This window comes from Pseudonaja textilis, chromosome 11 (genome assembly GCF_049901715.1).
Source record: "Pseudonaja textilis isolate UNSWEBS1 chromosome 11, rPseTex1.2, whole genome shotgun sequence".
Taxonomy (NCBI): Eukaryota; Metazoa; Chordata; class Lepidosauria; order Squamata; family Elapidae; genus Pseudonaja; species Pseudonaja textilis.
This window is the reverse complement of record NC_142000.1, coordinates 1640553-1659533: the sequence shown is the minus strand read 5'-3', so window position 1 is coordinate 1659533 and position 18981 is coordinate 1640553. Positions and strand designations below refer to the sequence as shown.

The following is an 18981-nucleotide window of genomic DNA, read 5'->3' as shown; positions in this document are numbered from 1 at the left end:
GGAGACATGGTAGGAGGACTTCTGCCTGACCACAGTGGTTCTAAATGAACTAATGACTTGGCATACTGACCTTTCTGGATGTCAACAACGTAAACGTAAAGAATCAGTTTGGTCTGGTTGTGAAGGCACCATGCTAGAAACCGGCGGTCGTGAGTTCTAGTCCCCACTGTGGATACAAAGCCAGGAAGGAGGCAATGGCAGACGCCCGCCAAAAACCTTGCCAAGAAAACTCTAGGGATTTTCCAGGCAGTTTCCGGAGTTGGGACGGACTCAAACCACAGATCCAGTTTAGCACAGCAACGAAAGAGAAGACAGGTGGTTTTGCGTTCTAAGTCACCCACCTAGAAAAGGTTATTAGGGCCCTGGTAAAAGAAAAACGGGTGAGAAAAAGGAAAGAGTTGAAAGATAAAAGCCAACCGCTGCAAGTGCCTCAGCTCCCATTCAAGAGGCCCTGCTATGGGGCCACGCCCCTTGGGCCCTCCCGGATCCTGTCGCCCCCTGGTGGATTTCCGGAGAAATTGGTAAATCCTGCCCTGCCCTCTGGCTGCTGCCGCTGGTTCTTTGCCTTGGCATCTCGCATGTGTCCTTCCTGCTACATCCGAGGAGAGGCAACTCAAAGCAGCGGCTAGAAGGGCCTGGCATTTCAGGGGCAGCCTGCATTGTCCACCTTCTGTCCCCAAAGCACAACTGACTGGAGCCAGAATTGCAGGGAGAGCATTTTCCACAGCCTTTCTTGATGCAACGGCTTGGGGATTAGGGCAGTGGTGGGATTCAAAGTTTTTTACTACCGGTTCCGTGGGCGTGGCTTGGTGGGCGTGGCTTGGTGGGCGTGGCAGGGGAAGGATATACTGCAAAATCCCCCTTCCCTCCCCACTCCACTGTTGGAAATGAATCCAAAGAACAAAAACTTGGATCGGTTGAAAACAGAGATTTTATTTTTAAGGAGTTTGCAAAGAGCGGTAGGATCTGAGTTGACCTCAACACGAAGTGTGAGCCAAGAACCACACCTTAAGATTTCAATACATTACATTTTATAGTTTTTCTGTCCCGACGCCCCTCGTACATCGACCCAGGGACCGAGCACAGCTAATCCGAAGCGCTTTATGGAGACCACATCATCTCCTTCAATACCTCCCAATGACCTCCCATCACATCTTATCTTACTTGGCATTAAGGAATGTCCCTTCAGCAGGGCCTCTTTTCCAGCGGTCTGAGAACAAAGAAATATCTATTCCTAATACCACACTTGTTACATATTAATGTTACACTCAGCACTTCTTCCTAGAACAACCGTCTATGCAAAGTAAAAGTCTGGTAAAGTTAAGCTGATGTTTTGAAAAACAAAATCTAGCTTCAATTGATTAAAGAAAGTTAGGGCAATGGTTTATCTCTACTCCTATTGTCCTCCTAATCCTGGAGGAAATAGGGGTGGCATTACTTGATACAGGAGGATGTAATTGATTGCAGGTACATGTTTAACAATGAATAAATGTACTAGAAAATATATTTACAGCAGGATTACATCAACTGTCTTTTTAATGCTATACTATATTATTCTCTTCACCCACATTTTATTTTTGAATTTTCTTATTTCTAACACCACTAACCTGCTCCGTTCTGTGCAGGGCAATCAAAGGACACCCAGCCGATCATCTGGGACTCGATGGGAGGCAGAGAAGAGATGGGGTTGGTGGGGCCGGTCAGAGGTGGGATTGGCCGGTTCTCCAAACTATGCAAAATGTCCACTACTGGTCCTCCAGAATCCCACCTCTGGATTAGGGGATTGATGAGGGTCTTGGAGTTCCAGAGCTCCTGTAGCAATCTGCATTTCCTTTTAATCCAAGGTAAGGATGATGCAGAACACACACACACACACACACACACCTGGACTGAAATGGCTCCCAGGCAGGTCACTTGTTATGGGAAAGCTGCACCAGCTCTGCTTGCTTGTTCCTCTTGCTCGGGGATGGGAGCCTTCCGAGAGCTGTTGCGGCAAGCTCCTTGTAGGGTTTAGGCCAGGGTAAGAGGTCACCCCCCCGCTCCCCCACTCCAGGGCTGGTCCTCAGGGTCTTCCTCCGGCCTATCCTTTGGCCACCTGTGCTCACAAGCTGGCTTCCAGGTGAGAAAAGCGCCCGAGGTGAGGCTGGCTCCTTTTCCTGGTCTGAACGCTTTAGAACAGAGGTCTCCAACCTTGGCCACTTTAAGCCTGGAGGACTTCAACTCCCAGAATTCCCCAGGCAGCTTTGCTTAATTTCTTGTGATCCCTTCCTCTGCAATCTCTCCATTTTAATTTAGTTTTCTTCAATTCTGGGAGTTGATGTCCACAACCTTTGCTGGCTGGGGACTTCTGGGAGTTGAAGTCCTCCAGGCTTAAAGTGGGCCAAGGTTGGGGACCCTTGACTTAGACTAACTTTATTGTCACTTAGAATGCACACTAATTGGAACACATTAAAAGGGAAATGTTGTGGTCTACAGCTCTCAAAGTGTCTCCACCTCCAATATACACTACATCAAGATGACAAAATAAATACAAAATTATGCATATAATACCCACATAATATATTACATGGGACAGAGAAAGAACTTTCTGCTTTTTCTTGGCTGCTGAAGGAGGTCAATGTTCCCGATAGGGACAAGGCAGCCAACAGGAAACTTTGCCTTCCTCCACTCAGGTGCGGAAACCGGGCTGGGGGGTCTCTCCTCTGGGCAGAGGGGAAACTGCCATCCACTTCACCCCAGAGGTGGGTCACAGGAACCTCTCAGCTGGTCCCCTTTTGGGGTGAATTATTCCATTGAGGGGCCCCCAAAGGAGTTCCTTGGGCTTGGACTTCCAGCCTTTGGGCCTCCCAGGCCTGTAAAGCAGGTCTTCAAACTTGGCAACTTTAAGACTTGTGGACTTCAACTCCCAGAATTCCCCTCGCAGCAATCCGGCTGGAGAATTCTGGGAGTTGAAGTCCACAAGTGTTAAAGTGGGCCAAGTTTGGAAACCTCTCGTCAAAAACACTCCTTCCTTCCTTCCTGGGAAGAAAAGAAGGGCTGCCTCCCCAGGGCTGCCCACTAAAGTATCCCAAGAAGACCCCAAGACTGGATAGCCGCCATTTTCACCCCCTCAGCCACTCCGGACTTCAACTCCCAGAATTCCCCTTGCAGCAATCCGGCTGGAGAATCCTGGGGGTTGAAGTCCACAAGTCTTAAAGTGGCCAGGTTTGGGGACCCCCAGTCAAAAACATTCCTTCCTTCCTTTCCTTCCTTCTGAGGAAGGATACAAGGGCTGCCTGCCTAGGGCTGCCCACTGAGGTTTCCCAAGGGGAGCCCCTCCCCAATGCTGGAGTGCGGCCACTTTTGCCCCCTCAGCCACTCCGGACTTCAACTCCCAGAATTCCCCTCGCAGCAATCCGGCTGGAGAATCCTGGGAGTTGAAGTCCACAAGTCTTAAAGGGGCCAATGTTGGGGACTCCCTTCTATAAAACAAGGTCTGCGCTGGCACAAGCCCAGGCCGGGGCCCGCAGCGCGACGTTCCCACGTGCCGTCGGGCCAAAGTCCCAAGATCCAAGGCGGGCACATGGGCGGGGGGGGGGGAGAGAAGCCGCAGGGGGTCCGAGAGGGGGGACTCGCCCCCTCCGCTGGCGGAGAAAGTCAGGAGGGGGCGGAGGGGGCGGCTCCCTCGCCCCGCCCCCGCCCGGTTCGAGCCATTGTCTGGCTCCCGAGCGAAGCGCATTCCAGAGGGACGCAGCGCCGTCGGGCTCCTCCGCGCATTCCTGCCCCACACAAAGAAGTTCCTCCGCCGCCGCCGCCCGCACAAAGGAGGGCGCCGTCCAGAGAGCGCCGGGCCGGGCAGCGCAGCGCAGCGCCGGGGCAGCGAGTGGAAGCGGCCGGACGCGAGGCGGACCTTCCCGCGGCGCCTCCCCCAGCGCGTGGCCGGGCGAGGCCGGGATGCCTGGCGGGGGCTTCTGGCGGCGGGACGCGGGGTGGCCGCGGCGCTGAGCAGCCGGCCGGAGCGCGTGGAGCCCGGCGAGCCCATGGCGGAGCCGGCGCTGCTGCCCCAGGAAGCCGTCGGGCGGCGCCGGCGTCGGGAGCAGCCGCCGAACGGGGCCCCGCCGCCCTACCCGTCGGGGGAGCCCGCCTGCCCGCCGCGCGCCCCGGCCGGTGAGGAGGCCCCGCGCTCCGAGGTGGCGCTGCCCTGCTACAAGCGCTACTCGGCCGAGGGCTTCCCGCGCGGCAAGGCGGCCGGACAAGGGGCCAGTCCGCGGGCCTCGACGTGCTGCGGGCCGGGGAGCGGCTGCGGCGGTCCCCTGGCCAGCCCGCGCGGAAGCCTGTCGGCCTCCGAGGCTCCGCTCAGCCCGCGCTCCAGCTACGCCAGCACGGCCAGCGACGCCAGCAAGCCCTCCAGCCCGCGCGCCAGCCTGGCCGGCTCCTCCGACGGCAGCAAGCCCAGCAGCGCCCGCACCAGCGGCATCAGCATGGGCTACGACCAGCGGCACGCCAGCCCGCGCTCCTCTGCCGAGCTGGAGGCCGCCGCCGCCGCCCGGCCCCTGGCGCCGTCGAGCTTGGCCGCCGCCGCCTCCTCCTCCCTGGCCAGCCCGCGCTCCAGCCTCTCCAGCCACAGCTCGCGGAGCTCCCGCGGCTCGATGGGCGCCTCCCCGGAGCTGCCGGTTCCCTCGCCGCGGGCCTCGCTGCTTCCCGAGGAGGGCCCGCCGGCTGACGCCGAGGCCGCCAGGCTGCGCCTCCCCTGCCAGGTGACGCCGGCCCGGGAGAGCGGGCCCAGCCAGGTGGAGCGGCGGCTGGAGGCGCTGACGCTGGAGCTGGAGAAGGAGCTGGAGCTGCACGTGCGGAAGGAGTACTTCGGTGAGTGCGGGCTCCGGAGGGAGGAACCCGGGGCGCTTCGGCCCCCTTCTTCTCCTTCTCGGGCAGGCCTCCCCCCAAGAGTCCCTCAGATTGTGGCGGTGGGGTCGCCCAGCCAAGGAGGCCGCCTGACGGCTTTCCACGGCCGGCCAGATGCTGAGCCCAAGCTCGGCTCCCCCTTCGCCGCCTCTCCGCTACCGAATGGCCCCGGCTTTCCTCACTTGAAGCGGGGGAGAGGACTCTTCCCCTCCCTCAGCCCGCTTTAAACGGGCCAGGTAAAGATCATCCAGACTGTCTCTTGGCCAAACACACTGAGCTTAGTTTAGGTTTTCCTCTGTGCCGGTCCGGACATTTTGTTTCTTCTGCTCTGGGCCAGATTCTTTCCCAAGCACCCATGAGATGAGAAGGGGGCCTTTGCAGCCCCCCCTCCCCCAATAGAATAGAACAGAACAGAACAGAACAGAACAGAACGCTTTATTGGCCAAGTGTGATTGGACACATAAGGACACAAGTGGCTCAGTTTATCCCTTCTGAGGGAGGAAAGAACCCCCTCAGGTGGAGCTGGCAAGATTGGGGGTTCCAGAGGGAAAGAAGAGGAAGGCTTCCTCCCCCTTAGATGTGTCCCGTCCTCCCCTCCCCACCCAGGAGTCACTAGGCCAGAAATAGGGTTTTGCTGGGATTCTTTCTCACTGTCACAAGGCTAGTTTGGGGCTTCGGTTACTTTTCACTAGTTGAGCAAAGAGGAGCGAGCTGCCTAAAGTTAAAACAGCAAGTTTGGAGCTGAGTGGTCCAAATCAAGGGTCTCCAACCGTGGCCACTTTAAGACTTGTGGAGTTGAACTCCCGGAGTTGAAGGCCCCAAGTCTCAAAGAGGCCAAGGTTGGAGACCCCTGGTCCAAATGGCCCCTTTGAACTCCAGGCCGCTGTGAAATCCAGAAGGGGAGCTGCATCACCCCAAAGGCTCAAGGCCATCCTTTTCTGGGCTTTGTGAGGTTGCTGGAACATCTGGCCAGCTAGAGGTAGAAGTGGCAAACTGACCGAAGGGGTGGCCCTTTTGTGCCATCTGGCAGGAGTTTGGGCTGATTTGCCAATCTCTGAATGGTGCAGCCTTCTGGAACCTTCAACTTCCAGAATTCCTGGCTATCAGAATGGCCAGTAGAGAGAATTCTGGACGCTAAAGCCCATCTAATGCCCAGGCTGGGAAGCCTTTTGAATGTTGAAAATGCCCCAAGGGATCCAGGCAGGTTTTGGATGTGGCTATCTGTACTGCCAAGGCAGCATGGGGTATCCTTGTAGAATAGAATTCTTTACTGGCCAAGTGTGATTAAATACACTACGAATTTTGTCTTTGGTTTATAAGCTCTCAGTGTACATAAAAGATATAAATGATAAATCATGATCATAGTAATCATAAACACATTCCTCATGAATCATAAGATACAACACTTCGTGATAGTCATAGGTTACTAAATAAGCAATAAAAATCATACTAGGAAACTAAATGAAACAAAATGAATCGTAACGATACAAGCAACAAAGTTATAGTCATGAGAAGATAGGTAATAGGAAGGATGAGAAGAATATTGGTAATACAGACTAGGTAAATAGTTTGACAGTGTTGTGGGAATTATTTGTTTAGCAGAGTGACGGCATGTGGGAAAAACCTCCCCTTGTGTCTAGTTGTTCTGGTGTGCCGGGCTCTATAGCGTCATTTTGAGGGTAGGAGTTGAAACAGTTCATGTCTGGGATGTGAGGTGTCTGTAAATATATACAGGTCCTCCATGGAAGGCAGGTTGGTAGCCATTGTTTTTTCTGCAGTCCTAAAGTCTGTGTCTTTCCTGTTGGGTTGTAGAACCAAACCAGACAGTTATAGAGGTGCAGGTGACAGACTCAATAATTCCTCTGTAGAACTATATCAGCAGCTCCTTGGGCAGTTTGAATTTCCTGAGTTGGCGCAGAAAGAACATTCTCTGTTGGGCTTTTTTGATGACATTTTTGATGTTAGGCGTCCATTTTAAGTCTTCAGATATGATAGAACCTAGAAACTTGAAGGTCTCCACTGTTGATACGGTACGGTCTAGTATTGTAAGAGGTGGTATTATAGGAGGGTTTCTCCTAAAATCTACCATCATTTCTACGGTTTTGAGTGTGTTTAGTTCAAGATTGTTCCAGTCGCACCCCAAGGCTAGTTGTTCAACCTCCCATCTGTTTGCAGATTCATTTGTATGCAGATTTGTAGTAGCTACAAATCATACTTAATGACATTTAGGAAAAGGAAGCCTAGAGATTTTTCATCTTTAAGTGGAAGAATGCTTGTAGTTTGCCTTTTTAATTTTCTTGTGCCTCTTCCAGGAGTTCCGTTCTAGTTTTTGGAGTTTCTACTTCTCCTTGACAGGAAAGAAACTATTGTCTGTTTTCTTGATTAAATGGAACTCCATGAATACTCCATGAATACTCCAGAAAGAGTATTCCAGCTCTGTACAGTACCTGCTCCTGACATGATGAAGTTTAGCATGTTTCTGAAATGAAATGAGAGCGATTATCTCTCTGAAGGTTGAATCTTTGTAAGAAAAGGCCTGGGTGTGTGTGTGTGTGTGTGCAAGTTTTGGGAGTTGCATGTAATGTCTGAGACTCATCAGCAGAAGTAGATTGTCAAAAGCAGAAGTCATGCTCAAATTACATGTATGCCTCGTTTTAGGTACAATATTACAGGACAAACTGGACATAGAAGACAGCAACCAATAATAGGGAAGAAGAAAGAACAGTTGAAGGTATTTAGTATTATTAACCTGAGGGAGATGAAATCATGGAGGGAAGGAACACCATAATGGGCATTCAGTTACTGCCTTTGGCTCTTCCTGTCTGGCCTGTGGGGGCCGCCAGGGCAGGGAGTAGCCACAACAGTCCCAGTTCCATATATGGCCCCTTGGGAAAATGAATTGCCTTAAATACTCTTGCCTTAAATTATCTAAAGCAGGGGTCTTCCAACCTTGGCAACTTTAAGACTGGTGGACTTCAACTCCCAGAATTCCTCAGCCAGAGCTGGCTGAGGAATTCTGGGAGTTGAAGTCCACCAGTCTTAAAGTTGCCAAGGTTGGAAGACCCCTGATGTAACGGGCTGCCGTGTAGAATGTTGCAGCAGGATTATTCAGAATTGTTTTAGAACTAGAAAATTCAGCTACATCTCACAAAAAGTGGATCAGGAACGGTGGAATTCAATGATGGAATAAGCTATCTCAGAATATTTCATGGAAAGCTCAGTGAACTAAAGAGTTTGGGGATCCCTGATCTGAGGTTCTCTAAGATCCTTTCTAACTCTTCCATTTTATGTTTCTGGGGATTTTTAATCTCTACATAACAAACTTTCATATCACAAATATTTATTGCACAGGCAGAGAGAGTTTGAAGGTATAGTGGTTTAGACAGCAGGCTAGAACCCAGAAAAGTGTGACTTCTAGTCCCTCATTAGGCAGCTGGGCAGCCTTAGACCAGTCGCTTTCTCTGAGCCCTAGGAAGGAGACAATGGCCAATCACTTCTGAAAAATCTTGGCAAGAAAAGTGCATGGTTTTGGCCAGTAGTCTTCAAGAATCTGACAGGATTGAATGGAATAAAGAAAAATCACACAGGCAAAAGTCTGGAATGAGTTTTAACAGTGCTGTCTCTTTGTAAAGCTTGGGCAGTTTTTAAAAACACGATTCTACACTTTTCTTCTTGTGATGCTCAGAATTCCTGCCTACAGTTTAGAACCTGAGTATAATGATTGAAAAAAATACAGATATATGCATTGTACTTTTCCATTCAGGGAAAGCATTCTTCTAAAAACCTAAGTCTAAGAAAAAAGGAAGTTATAACTAAAGCTAGGATATGCCAATTCCATTACCTTGTAACTCTTTGTACCATTGTCTCTACGAAACAACCGTCTCGAAGCCTCCACCACAGCCACACTTTGTTCATAGGCTGCCTTGTGCTCTTTAAAGCTTTCCCTTCTCTCTGAGGATCCCATCAACTTCTTTCCATGACTTTCTTCCGTCTTCATTCCTCTCCCACATATTCTTTCATATACTTGTTTTTGGGACTGGATTCTGCTTGCTTCCCTTAGTACAACCACAATCTGTCAACAGCACCGCGTCATCCACATGCGTTCCTGCTTCTCAGGTGGTACCTCAAATGTCAACAAAGGCCTTCCTTATACAGGTAGACCTTGACCTATATGACTTGTTTGGTCAACAGTGTTCCAGATTACAACTGCACTGAACAAATGATGGTCCTCAGAATTTTGGTCGCATCTAAGAGTGGCCAAGTGCTGCGATCATGTGATCAATGCATTTGCAACCTTCCCTCTTGGCTTCCCCAGAGAATTAATGGCAGGGAAGTTTACAAGTTGTTGGAATAAGTCTCCACCAGCTAATGTGCCCTCCTCTGATTCCTCTGTGTTTCAGCCGGCCACTAGCACCCCTCCCCCCAACACACGACCTTCCCCCCTCCCCCAGTCCTTGCTGCCCTTCCCACTGACCTATGCACTCTCCCCAACCTGCATCTCTCTTGACCCTCAAGGACCCTCTTCAACCCTCCCTGACCCCCACAGCTCACCTCTCACGCTGTCCCCACCTTGCAGTGTGCCTCTTTGTGCACCCTGGCTGGCTTGGAAATTCCAGGAGTTGAAAGTTGCCACGTTTGATACAGATCAATAAACCAACTTCACTCCAAGGCTAAAACTATTTTTCTTAATTTTGGCCATATTAACAGAATCTTACGAGTCTGGGTGTATTTGACCCTCTCTCTGTACCACCCTGCCTGAGATTCTAATATTAATTAGAAAAGTATCTGCCTTTCGCCCATGGCTTCTTGTTTTGGACTTACACCATGTTTTTCCCCTTGTCATTTTGGTAACGGATATGGTCCATCCATGTCAAGGCCATCTTCCTTATCGAGCTCTTTTTAAGTCAGCTGTGAGTGAAGAATATGGGAGGACTGCCATAAGGCCCTGGGAGATACCAACACTGGGAAAAGAAAGTTGTGCTTGCCAGTTCTTCGGTATTGACCCCCCATACACACACACCTCATATTTAGAACTTAGCCATCTGTATTCCCACTCGAGGAACTGGGAAGAGGCCATCAAGTCCGCTCTTTGACTGGCTTGTTTTTTGGGTGCTATTTGAATGCATCCAGTGAAGGGAGTCTCTCTCCCTTCTTTGGTTTTATTCCTGTTCAACCTTTTTAAGGTTATACAGGAATAAAATCCAGCTGAAAGCTACCTTCGTGTAATTCACTCATATTTTGTGTCTTCTCTTGAGATTGAGGGAGAGCAGGTTTTGACTTCTGTACAGTATTTTAGATATTGGAAGACGAATTGTTTGTCTCCCCTTTCAGATTTTCTCAAGGCTAAATGCAGTCAGAGTATACCAGGGGTGTCAAACTCAAGGCCCAGGGGCTGGATCTGGCCTGGGGGGGAGGGGATGCTTAGATCTGGCCCTGGAAACAGGGACCGGCCCGGAGTGCTTCTGCCAGCGGAAATGGAACTTGGGAGGCCCACATTGCACTCCCCCCCTCCGCCCTCCGAGCTCCATTTTCACTGGCAGAGGGTTGCCGGAGACCTTTGCAGCCGAAAACAGAGCTCGGGAGCCCTTTTTTCCTGGCAGACTGCTTGGGCCACCATAGGCGCCCTGAACACGAGTGACTTTCAGCTGGCCACGCCTACCCTGGCCACACCCACTCTGGCCCCCTGAAGTCAAACACAACCCTGATGTGGCCTTCAATGAACTTGAGTTTGACACCCCTAGTCTATACTCTTAGGACTTAGTCCCCAGTCTTTTCCTCATTCCCACGCACTCTCTCTTTTTCTTGTACCTGTCTAGATGGTAATTGAGGCAGAGAATATAGTGGAACTCTTTACTCCCTAGGATTTGTCAACTACATAATTAAATTGGGCTTTTTCACTGCTGGAATACATTTCACATGTATGTATATCACGCATCTATGTATCTACCATATGTAGGTACGTTGTACCTCATTACTGTACATCTGCATTTGATGTTATTTTTGTTAATTGAAACCTGCTCTTCTTTTTTTATTAAAAAACATTTTAAAAACATCCTTTTTAGTGAACAGCATGATTCCAGGTTTCACATTTCCATACAAACATGACTTTGATTACATATTCATCTTTCACATTTAGTTTCATATCTTACCATTACTTTACATATTTTCTATTATTTCTCTCAAATACTTTCCTCAAGCTTATTTTATAAATCTGCAATTCATTTCTTAACCTATTTCTTTTCACTTTAAATAATTCTCATATCTTCATATTCATTGTACTTTATACTTTTATCTGTGAGGTTTGCAATTTCATCGCATATTCTTATTTCATCATTTCAAAAATTCCATCGCAATTCAAACATTTCAAAAAGATTTGTTTTAGAATATTCATTCAGCAGTAAATTCAGTGGTATGAGTGGGAGGACCCTTGGAAGATGCCATCAAGCATTGGGTGGGAGGAGGAATTCCAAGACTAACCCAGCCCTTGTGATTTTATTTAGCAACCAGTCCAAAGCTACTGTGTTTTCTTTGTGCCTTGAAATATTCTCCATCTGACTATTTATTTGTAATTTTTAAAAACATTTGGATTATCTGCAAGGAAACAGGAGGGCATATTTAAAACGGATACCTGAATATCATTTTTTTTTAAATCGAAGCTGCTAAAAAAGAAAGTTTCCACTATGATATGTGTAGGATTATGTTAGTTGTAACTGGAAAATATTTCAGTTCCTGGAATTCTCTAACTCTGTGTCTGTCTTCTCCATAATTTTTGCAGAGTTGATTCTGTAACTCATACTTGGAAGGAATTGCTTTCAATTTTATGCACCTGCCAAACAGCCTTAGAGATGTGCCATGCATGCATTAAACCTCATGTGATAGTTCTCGCTGCATTTTTTATGATAGACCCTATGAGACATGGAATGCTGCATCTGAGTGCCACATTTTAGGAAGGATAATGTAAATTGGAATGTGTCCCTTGCATGATGATTTAAAGATGGGAAGGCATTTGGAAATGACAGAAAGGACTGAAACATTTAGTCTGTAGAACAGTAAGATTAGACATGAAAGCCTGCATTTTGAAATGTTGCCATGTAGAAGTGTCTTGTGGTTGCTCCAGAGAAGGACTACAACCAGGAGGGAGGGAGAAATTGCATGAAATAACATTTTGGTTCAACTTCGGGTGAAGCTTGCTAGAATAGCTGATATTGTGAGTTTCAATTTGCTTGAGGGAAATTAAAGAAGCTCTGCTGTCCCTTCCAATAATGTGATTTTTTTTTCCAAATGAAGACTTATTATAAAATAAATGTTCATTAATTTCATTAAGTGGGCATGTTAGTATAAGATTGCACTAATTTCAGAAACTGAATCACCCATTTGTGAGTTGCTTTTTTACCCAGGCAAAAATTTCACACTTGTAGTGCCTTGAGTTCAGGCTGGTACAGCTAGTGCATTCCTCTAGAAGAGTGTAAGGGATCTTGTCCCCTGCTAGCTGATCCTATGAAATTCCAGCTGCTCATGACTGAACGGTTGTAAATCTAAGTGAGCTGTCACAGTATTTGTACCTGGCTAAGAAACAGGGCTATATAAGTAGTTGAAGTCTTGTCTTCATTGTAAGCTTGCTGGGTGGCTTTAGGAAAGTCACTGAAATTATATTATTATTATTGTTGTTGTTGTTATTGAAGAGCTTTAATGTATGTTAATTATTGTTTCTATAGTAAATTACAAAGATTAAGTAATTCAGTTATCAGTTCTGAATAAGGGTATTTGCTAGACTTTGTTATGGACCCAGATTGGGAAAATTCTGTCACTGCAGAAGAATACCTGGGTTACTTTTTTCTATCAGTGGAGAAGAGATCTAATCTCTTAACTCAGGGGCAGCGGGAAAATATTCACTAGACATGGGAAATTATTGAAATGTATGTAAACATGGTATTAATTGTGTGTTCTCTGGATGTGTAGGGACTGCAACTTCCTGCTTGCTCAAAATTGTGGGGATTGAAAAGCCAGGATTTCTGAATGGTGCTCACTTAAGAGAAACTCAATGTTTAAAGTCACCAAGTCTTGATAAACTATGTCTTTATGGATCTCATAATTAGCTGATACAATTCGCTGCCAGTGTGAAGTTATAGATAACAGCTTGGGTGGCTTATAGCAAATTCTGTGTTCTATATCAGGGGTCTCCAACCTTGGCAACTTTAAGACTTGTGGACAGCAAAACTGGCTGTGGAATTCTGGGAGTTGAAGTCTACAGGTCTTAAAGTTGCCAAGGTTGGAGACCCCTGTTCTGTATTCATAGTGGGCAGATACAATAACGCTACCAAATGACTTGGGTGACTGAGAATCTCCGAAGACATTGACAATAACTGTACTTGATCACAAAAGTTCCCTGCATTGGAAAGCACAGAGGTAGGTGCTAAACAGAGACACAAGGAATCTTATCTTATGCCCTTTCTAGAAGCATCTGAGCAGGTGTTGTAGGAGTTGGCGCCGGATTTGCGTAGTACAGCAACCCTCTGTGAGGAGAGTGGGCTGGGCAAGGCGTTTAGGATAAGGCTGACCAAATCACTTTTTCTGCTGGTCTTTTTAATATGATCGTCCCAAAAAAGGGGGCCGCAGCGTTTCTTCATTCTACAGATGCTCCAGTGCCTCTTTGAACAATTTTCCCAAGTAAAATAGCATCTGTTTAGTGGAGGGAAATGACCGCGAGCTCTACACAAATGTTCTCCCAAAGTACTAGAATTGTCCGTGGGCCAAATTTTATTTTCAGTACATAACTTTGGCAAACAATGCAGCTGTGTTTTCTTCCAGTGACTCGGCAAATGCTACTCTTTGTCCTTGTTCTCTGGTCTCATGTAATGAGTATTCCTTCTTGCCCCTTGCCAAGAGTTCCTTAATTCCATTCCTGAAATACAAGAGAACGTGCTAAATGTACACATGCAAATTTGCAAGTGGGGCCTTCTTACTTTATTAGAAGAATTGGCATTTGTTTCTTGTGGAATCTCGTCCTTGGTTTCTGCAAGAGTTGCAGGGTTCATCCTAAGGACCAATTCGTTTGGGACCAACGTCACTGAGCAAAGGTTCTTCTGTGGTTGTTGAGTGTTGAAGGTGCAGGAATGTAATTGGCCGGGTTTTGTCCCATTCCCTTGGTCCCTACTAAAACTTGGGCAGCCCACCTTTCACACACACATTGGCTGAGTCAAATGCAGGGGTGGGATTCTACCGGTTCTGTCCACTTCTGTAGAACCGGTTGCTCTGAAAAGCAGCAAACAGAGAGCATACATAGAACCGGTTCTATGTCTGCTGCTGTTTTGGCCCACCCACCCACCCACCCGGGCTCTTACCTGACCTTTAATTCCTGCTTTTTCAACCGCAGCTACTTTGCGCAGCACAGCTCTGGTTGAAAAAACAGGAAAAAGGGGCTTTTTCAACCGCTGCACACTTGTACGCAGCACTGCTGAGCTGTCAGGGCAGCTCAGCAGGTTGTAGATTGCACTCGCTTGATGCAGAGCAACAGTTATCCCATCCCTGGTCAAATGGCTGTCAGGGAAGACAAATGACAGAAGCCTACAAGATCAGGACTGCATGGCAATCCATCAAATCTTTTATTACAGCTACAGACCAGCATAAGGAAGATGGGATAAATGGATAATTTTTAAAAACTAAATATTAAAGCGAAAGTTACACAAACATTTTAGAAAGCACATTTTAAAAGTATGTGCATGTGTATTTGTATGCATACCAAAATATGTGACTCAGTGGTTAGTATCCACCAGAAAGCTTTGTTTTCCCGATTTCCTCCCTCACCTCAGTATATTGATCCAGGAGGGCACATGGACTGTGAACAGACTGGTATTAATTTCACTCATTCTCAGTTGGGGCAGAACCAGATGGAAAGCATGGAAGTCCAAAAGTGGGCTTGGAAGTTCCTCGTCTCGCATACTTTATATGTCATATCATCCTATGCCATGGCAGCCTGAATTCAGTTCAATCAATTGATGATAAATACCAATAGAATAGTATAGAATTCTTTATATATGCCTGCAGTGAGCCAGAAACCCCAGATATAAGGGATTGGACTGATAATATAAGGTTTAGAAGGTTCATAGTCTAACTCCATGCAAAAAACAGGAATCCATTACAACATTTTCAAAAGAACATCATCAAAGGAAGCAACGTTGGCCTGTCCTAACCATTTGAAGCCATTATTTCTTGTTTAATTCTGTCTGTGTTTCACATGACAGCTGTTCAGATAGTTGAAGAAGTTCAGTTTCTGTTTGTTTATATCCCACCTTTACAAATACTTCAATACAGCAAATATAGCCAACACGCTTTCCTCCTCCTATTTTCTCCACAATAACAACCCTGTGAGGCAAGTTGAGCAGAGAGAGTGTGATTGGCCCAAGATCATCCTTTCATGGCTAAGGTGGGACTTGAACTCACAGTCAAGTCTCCTGCTTGATCACAATGCCAACATTTGGCCATAAAGTCACCCCTTCGGCCAGTTTTCCCTGTGATTTGTGGAGGAAAGGCTGTGTCCATCTTGCCCCCAGATCCTTCTCCCTGTAGCTCATGGGTGCTGAAAAAGGCCAAATGAGCACCAAGAAGTGGGTTTCTTCAAACCTGGAGCCAACAGCGCAGGATCTGTGGCAACTCAGTCGCTCACTGGGCTGTCTCAGCTTCCCATAGCAGCCCCTGTTCAGGGTGGTTGATGTGGCAAACCCAGGCCTCTTCCAGGCCGCTTTCGAGGAAGCAGTTCGAACTCCACCTTTTGGCTGCTAACTCAGATCTTCTTTCCTTACGTAATTTCTACGTCCTGGAACTGAAGTCAAGCGGCACAAGCTTTTATTTCCACACAATTCCATCTAGATACTGTACAGTAAAAGTGGTATCTCTGTTTTTCCTTCTTGGCTATAGATGGGGAAGGAACATATCGGTCAAACTTGTGCTTAAGTGGCCTGGACAGATGTTGGCATTGGCTTGTTTCTAGGATCCCCTCCCAGCCCAAGAGTTTTGATCAGGCCTCGCCACCCACCCGATTTCCACTTCCCGGCTGCTGGCCTGCAGGGTAGGCCAGCCTTGGAGGCAGGGTAGAAAAAAGAAACACCTGTATCCACAGCTGGGAATTCCTCTTGATTCTCCGTATTTTAAGAAAAGCAGCCAAAAATGTTGTTCACCCACCTTTCTGAAGAGACCTAGATTCCATTCTCCTCTTTCCACCTCCCATCTTTCTTGAGAGGAGGCAGCTTTCTCTCTGACCCGTTAGGGCAGCCTTCAAGAGCCCCTCTGGTCTCTCTCGGCCCCGTGACTCTGAGCTGCAGCCCCCCCGGAGCCCCCCTGCGCTCCTGGGCCCTGTTGCCCTGGGCTCTAGCTGCCTTTCACCCTCTTCTGGGGAAGGGGAAGGTTATGAGTCTGAGTGGGCTGCCAAGTGCCCAAATTTTGGTCACATGACTGGGGCAGCGCTGCAGTGGCTTTAACTTTGGGATGATTGCAAGTCACTTTCTTCAGCGCCATCGTGTTTTTGAACTATTGCTGAACAAATGATCCTAAGTCGAGGGGAACCTGCAGCCGGGGGTGGGATTCTACCGGTTCAGACCCGTTTGAGTGAACCGGATATTAAAGTTACACCTGTAAAGTTTGCCAAAGCGGTATTTCAACTGACCGGCCGGCCCCACCCACCCCACCCCGCCCAGGAGTCTCCACATGATGCAGGTAAGGGCAGGGTCTGCGTGGAGGCTCTGGGAGGGGGAAAAAGAGACTTCGGGAAGTTCCAGAAGTCCAGAAACGGGCCTGTTTCCAGCTTCCAGCAGGCCTCCAGAGCCCGGGAGAGGCTGTTTTCACCCTCCCAGAGGCCGGGGGGAGATTTCCGGACCCTTGGGATGGCAAAAAAATGGCTGTACCGGAAGTCGCAGGGTGGGCCTGTTTCCGGCTTCCAGTGGGCCTCCAGTGTCCTGGGGAGGCCATTTTTGCCCTCCCAGAGGCCTTGGGAAAGCCTCTGGGCCCTTGGGAGGGCAGCAACAGCCTCCCCCAGGCTCTAGAGGCCCTCTGGAAAGGGAAAGTGCTGGTAGGCCACACCCACCCAGCAACCGGGCAACGAACCGGTTGCTGGGATTTTGGAACCCCACCCCACCCCCACCCCACCCCCACCCCACCCCCACCCCTACCCCACCCCCACCCCACCCCACCCCTGCCTTCCGCCGTTTGTTGGCCCCTGTCTGGTGATCTTTGCTCATCCCACTTTATTCCTTACTCTTGACAAAGTTGTTCTCAAGCAGCATCCGCTTAACTTGGAAGTCTTGTTTGTTCTGCTTGCTTTCTATTAGATTTTTTTGTGTGGGTGTTTTTATCATGGTTTTCGTTCTTTACATTTTGCACTAGCTGCTTTTTTTAGGGTTTAAAGTGATACACGTGTGAAAGGCAAGATACCAGTTTCTACATATTTATTTGTATGTTGCCCATCTCACACTAGAAAGTGGCTGTGGGTAGATAAATGTATTTATATTACATTTATATATTATATGTTATGTTTGTAAATAAAAACTGGACATTTTAATGCAATTGACAGTAGAATATCAACAGTTGCAAAAAAATTTTTATCTTTCGTGCACTCATGATGCAATGTGCATCAGTTCATTAAACTCATACATATTTTGCCTAAATTACATCAGGAATATATTGATGTCTTACATGCTAAATGTTCTAGAACACGGGTGTCAAACTTGCCACGTCATGTTGCCATCACGATGTTTCATGATATTTTCCCCCTTCATGGAGCTGGGGGCGTGGCTTGCGCATGACGCATTTGGCCTGCAGGCCGCCAGTTCGACACCCCTGTTCTAGAAGACACTTCTTCAACCTGGCAGTTGTTCGGTGATTCCATTTTTTAATCGAATGCATTGCAGTCCTCAGGAAGTTGCTAATACTCAAAAGGTTGAGGAGGCAGATAGAACACAACGGGCTGTTTCCCAGGAGAGGATTATGAATGAATTGATTGAAGGTGGGGCCTAGAGCTGGCCATGTTTTATGAATGAGTTTGTAGAAAATGAGGTGTTTCATTAAGGAAGTTTGGGCTGAAACTCGGGGAAACCGTTTCTATCGTTCTGAAATGTTAACAAACTCAGTTAATCAGTGTTGTGCTCAGATTCTGGAAGTTGGAGGAGGGTAGCGAAAAGCTGCCCAAAGACCCTAGAAGAATTGTTGCCATGATCAAGACGCTAATTCAAGGAACATGGGGTTGAAACAGGGAGGATCAATACTTACTCTGGGGGACTGAGCCCTAGTCCAAACACTAGGTAATATTTCCTTGGTGATTTTCTATAGATCAAAAACAGTATATACACTGCTCAAAAAAATAAAGGGAACACTTAAACAAGACAATGTAACTCCAAGTCAATCACACTTCTGTGAAATCAAACTGTCAACACTGATAATCAATTTCACATGCAAATGTTGTGCAAATGGAATAGACAACAGGTGGAAAGCAGAGGCAGGTAGCAAGACATCCCCAATAAAGGAGTGGTTCTGCAGGTGGTGACCACAGACCACTTCTCAGTTCCTATGCTTTCTGGCTGATGGTTTGGTCACTTTTGAATGCTGGCGGGGCTTTCACTCTAGTGGTAGCATGAGACGGGGTCTACAACCCACACAAGTGGCTCAGGTAGTGCAGCTCATCCAGGATGGCACATCAATGCGAGCTGTGGCAAGAAGGTTTGCTGTGTCTGTCAGCGTAGTGCCCAGAGCATGGAGGTGCTACCAGGAGACAGGCCAGTACATCAGGAGACGTGGAGGAGGCTGTAGGAGGGTAACAACCCAGCATCAGGACCGCTACCTCCGCCTTTGTGCAAGGAGGGACAGGAGGAGCACTGCCAGAGCCCTGCAAAATGACCTCCAGCGGGCCACAAATGTGCATATGGTTGCTCAAACGGTCAGAAACAGACCCCATGAAGGTGGTATGAGGGCCCGATGTCCACAGGTGGGGGTTGTGCTTACAGCCCAATACCGTGCAGGACGTTTGGCATTTGCCAGAGAATACCAAGATTGGCAAATTCGCCACTGGCACCCTGTGCTCTTCACAGATGAAAGCAGGTTCACACTGAGCACATG

The 18981-nt window shown here is 48.0% G+C and overlaps 1 protein-coding gene across 2 annotated transcripts in view; it reads left to right on the top strand.

The window, feature by feature from the left end:
- Nucleotides 1–3624: 3624 nt before the first annotated feature.
- WTIP (WT1 interacting protein) overlaps nt 3625–18981 on the top strand; it is a 48955-nt gene continuing 33598 nt past the window's right edge. The window contains exon 1 of one of the 2 annotated variants that reach the window (XM_087940401.1): nt 3625–4845. In XM_087940401.1, coding sequence (XP_087796527.1) covers nt 4020–4845 — 826 coding nt within the window. In that variant the 5' untranslated portion in view covers nt 3625–4019. The remainder of the gene's footprint in view (nt 4846–18981) is intronic. The other variant, XM_087940400.1, reaches the window with a different exon arrangement.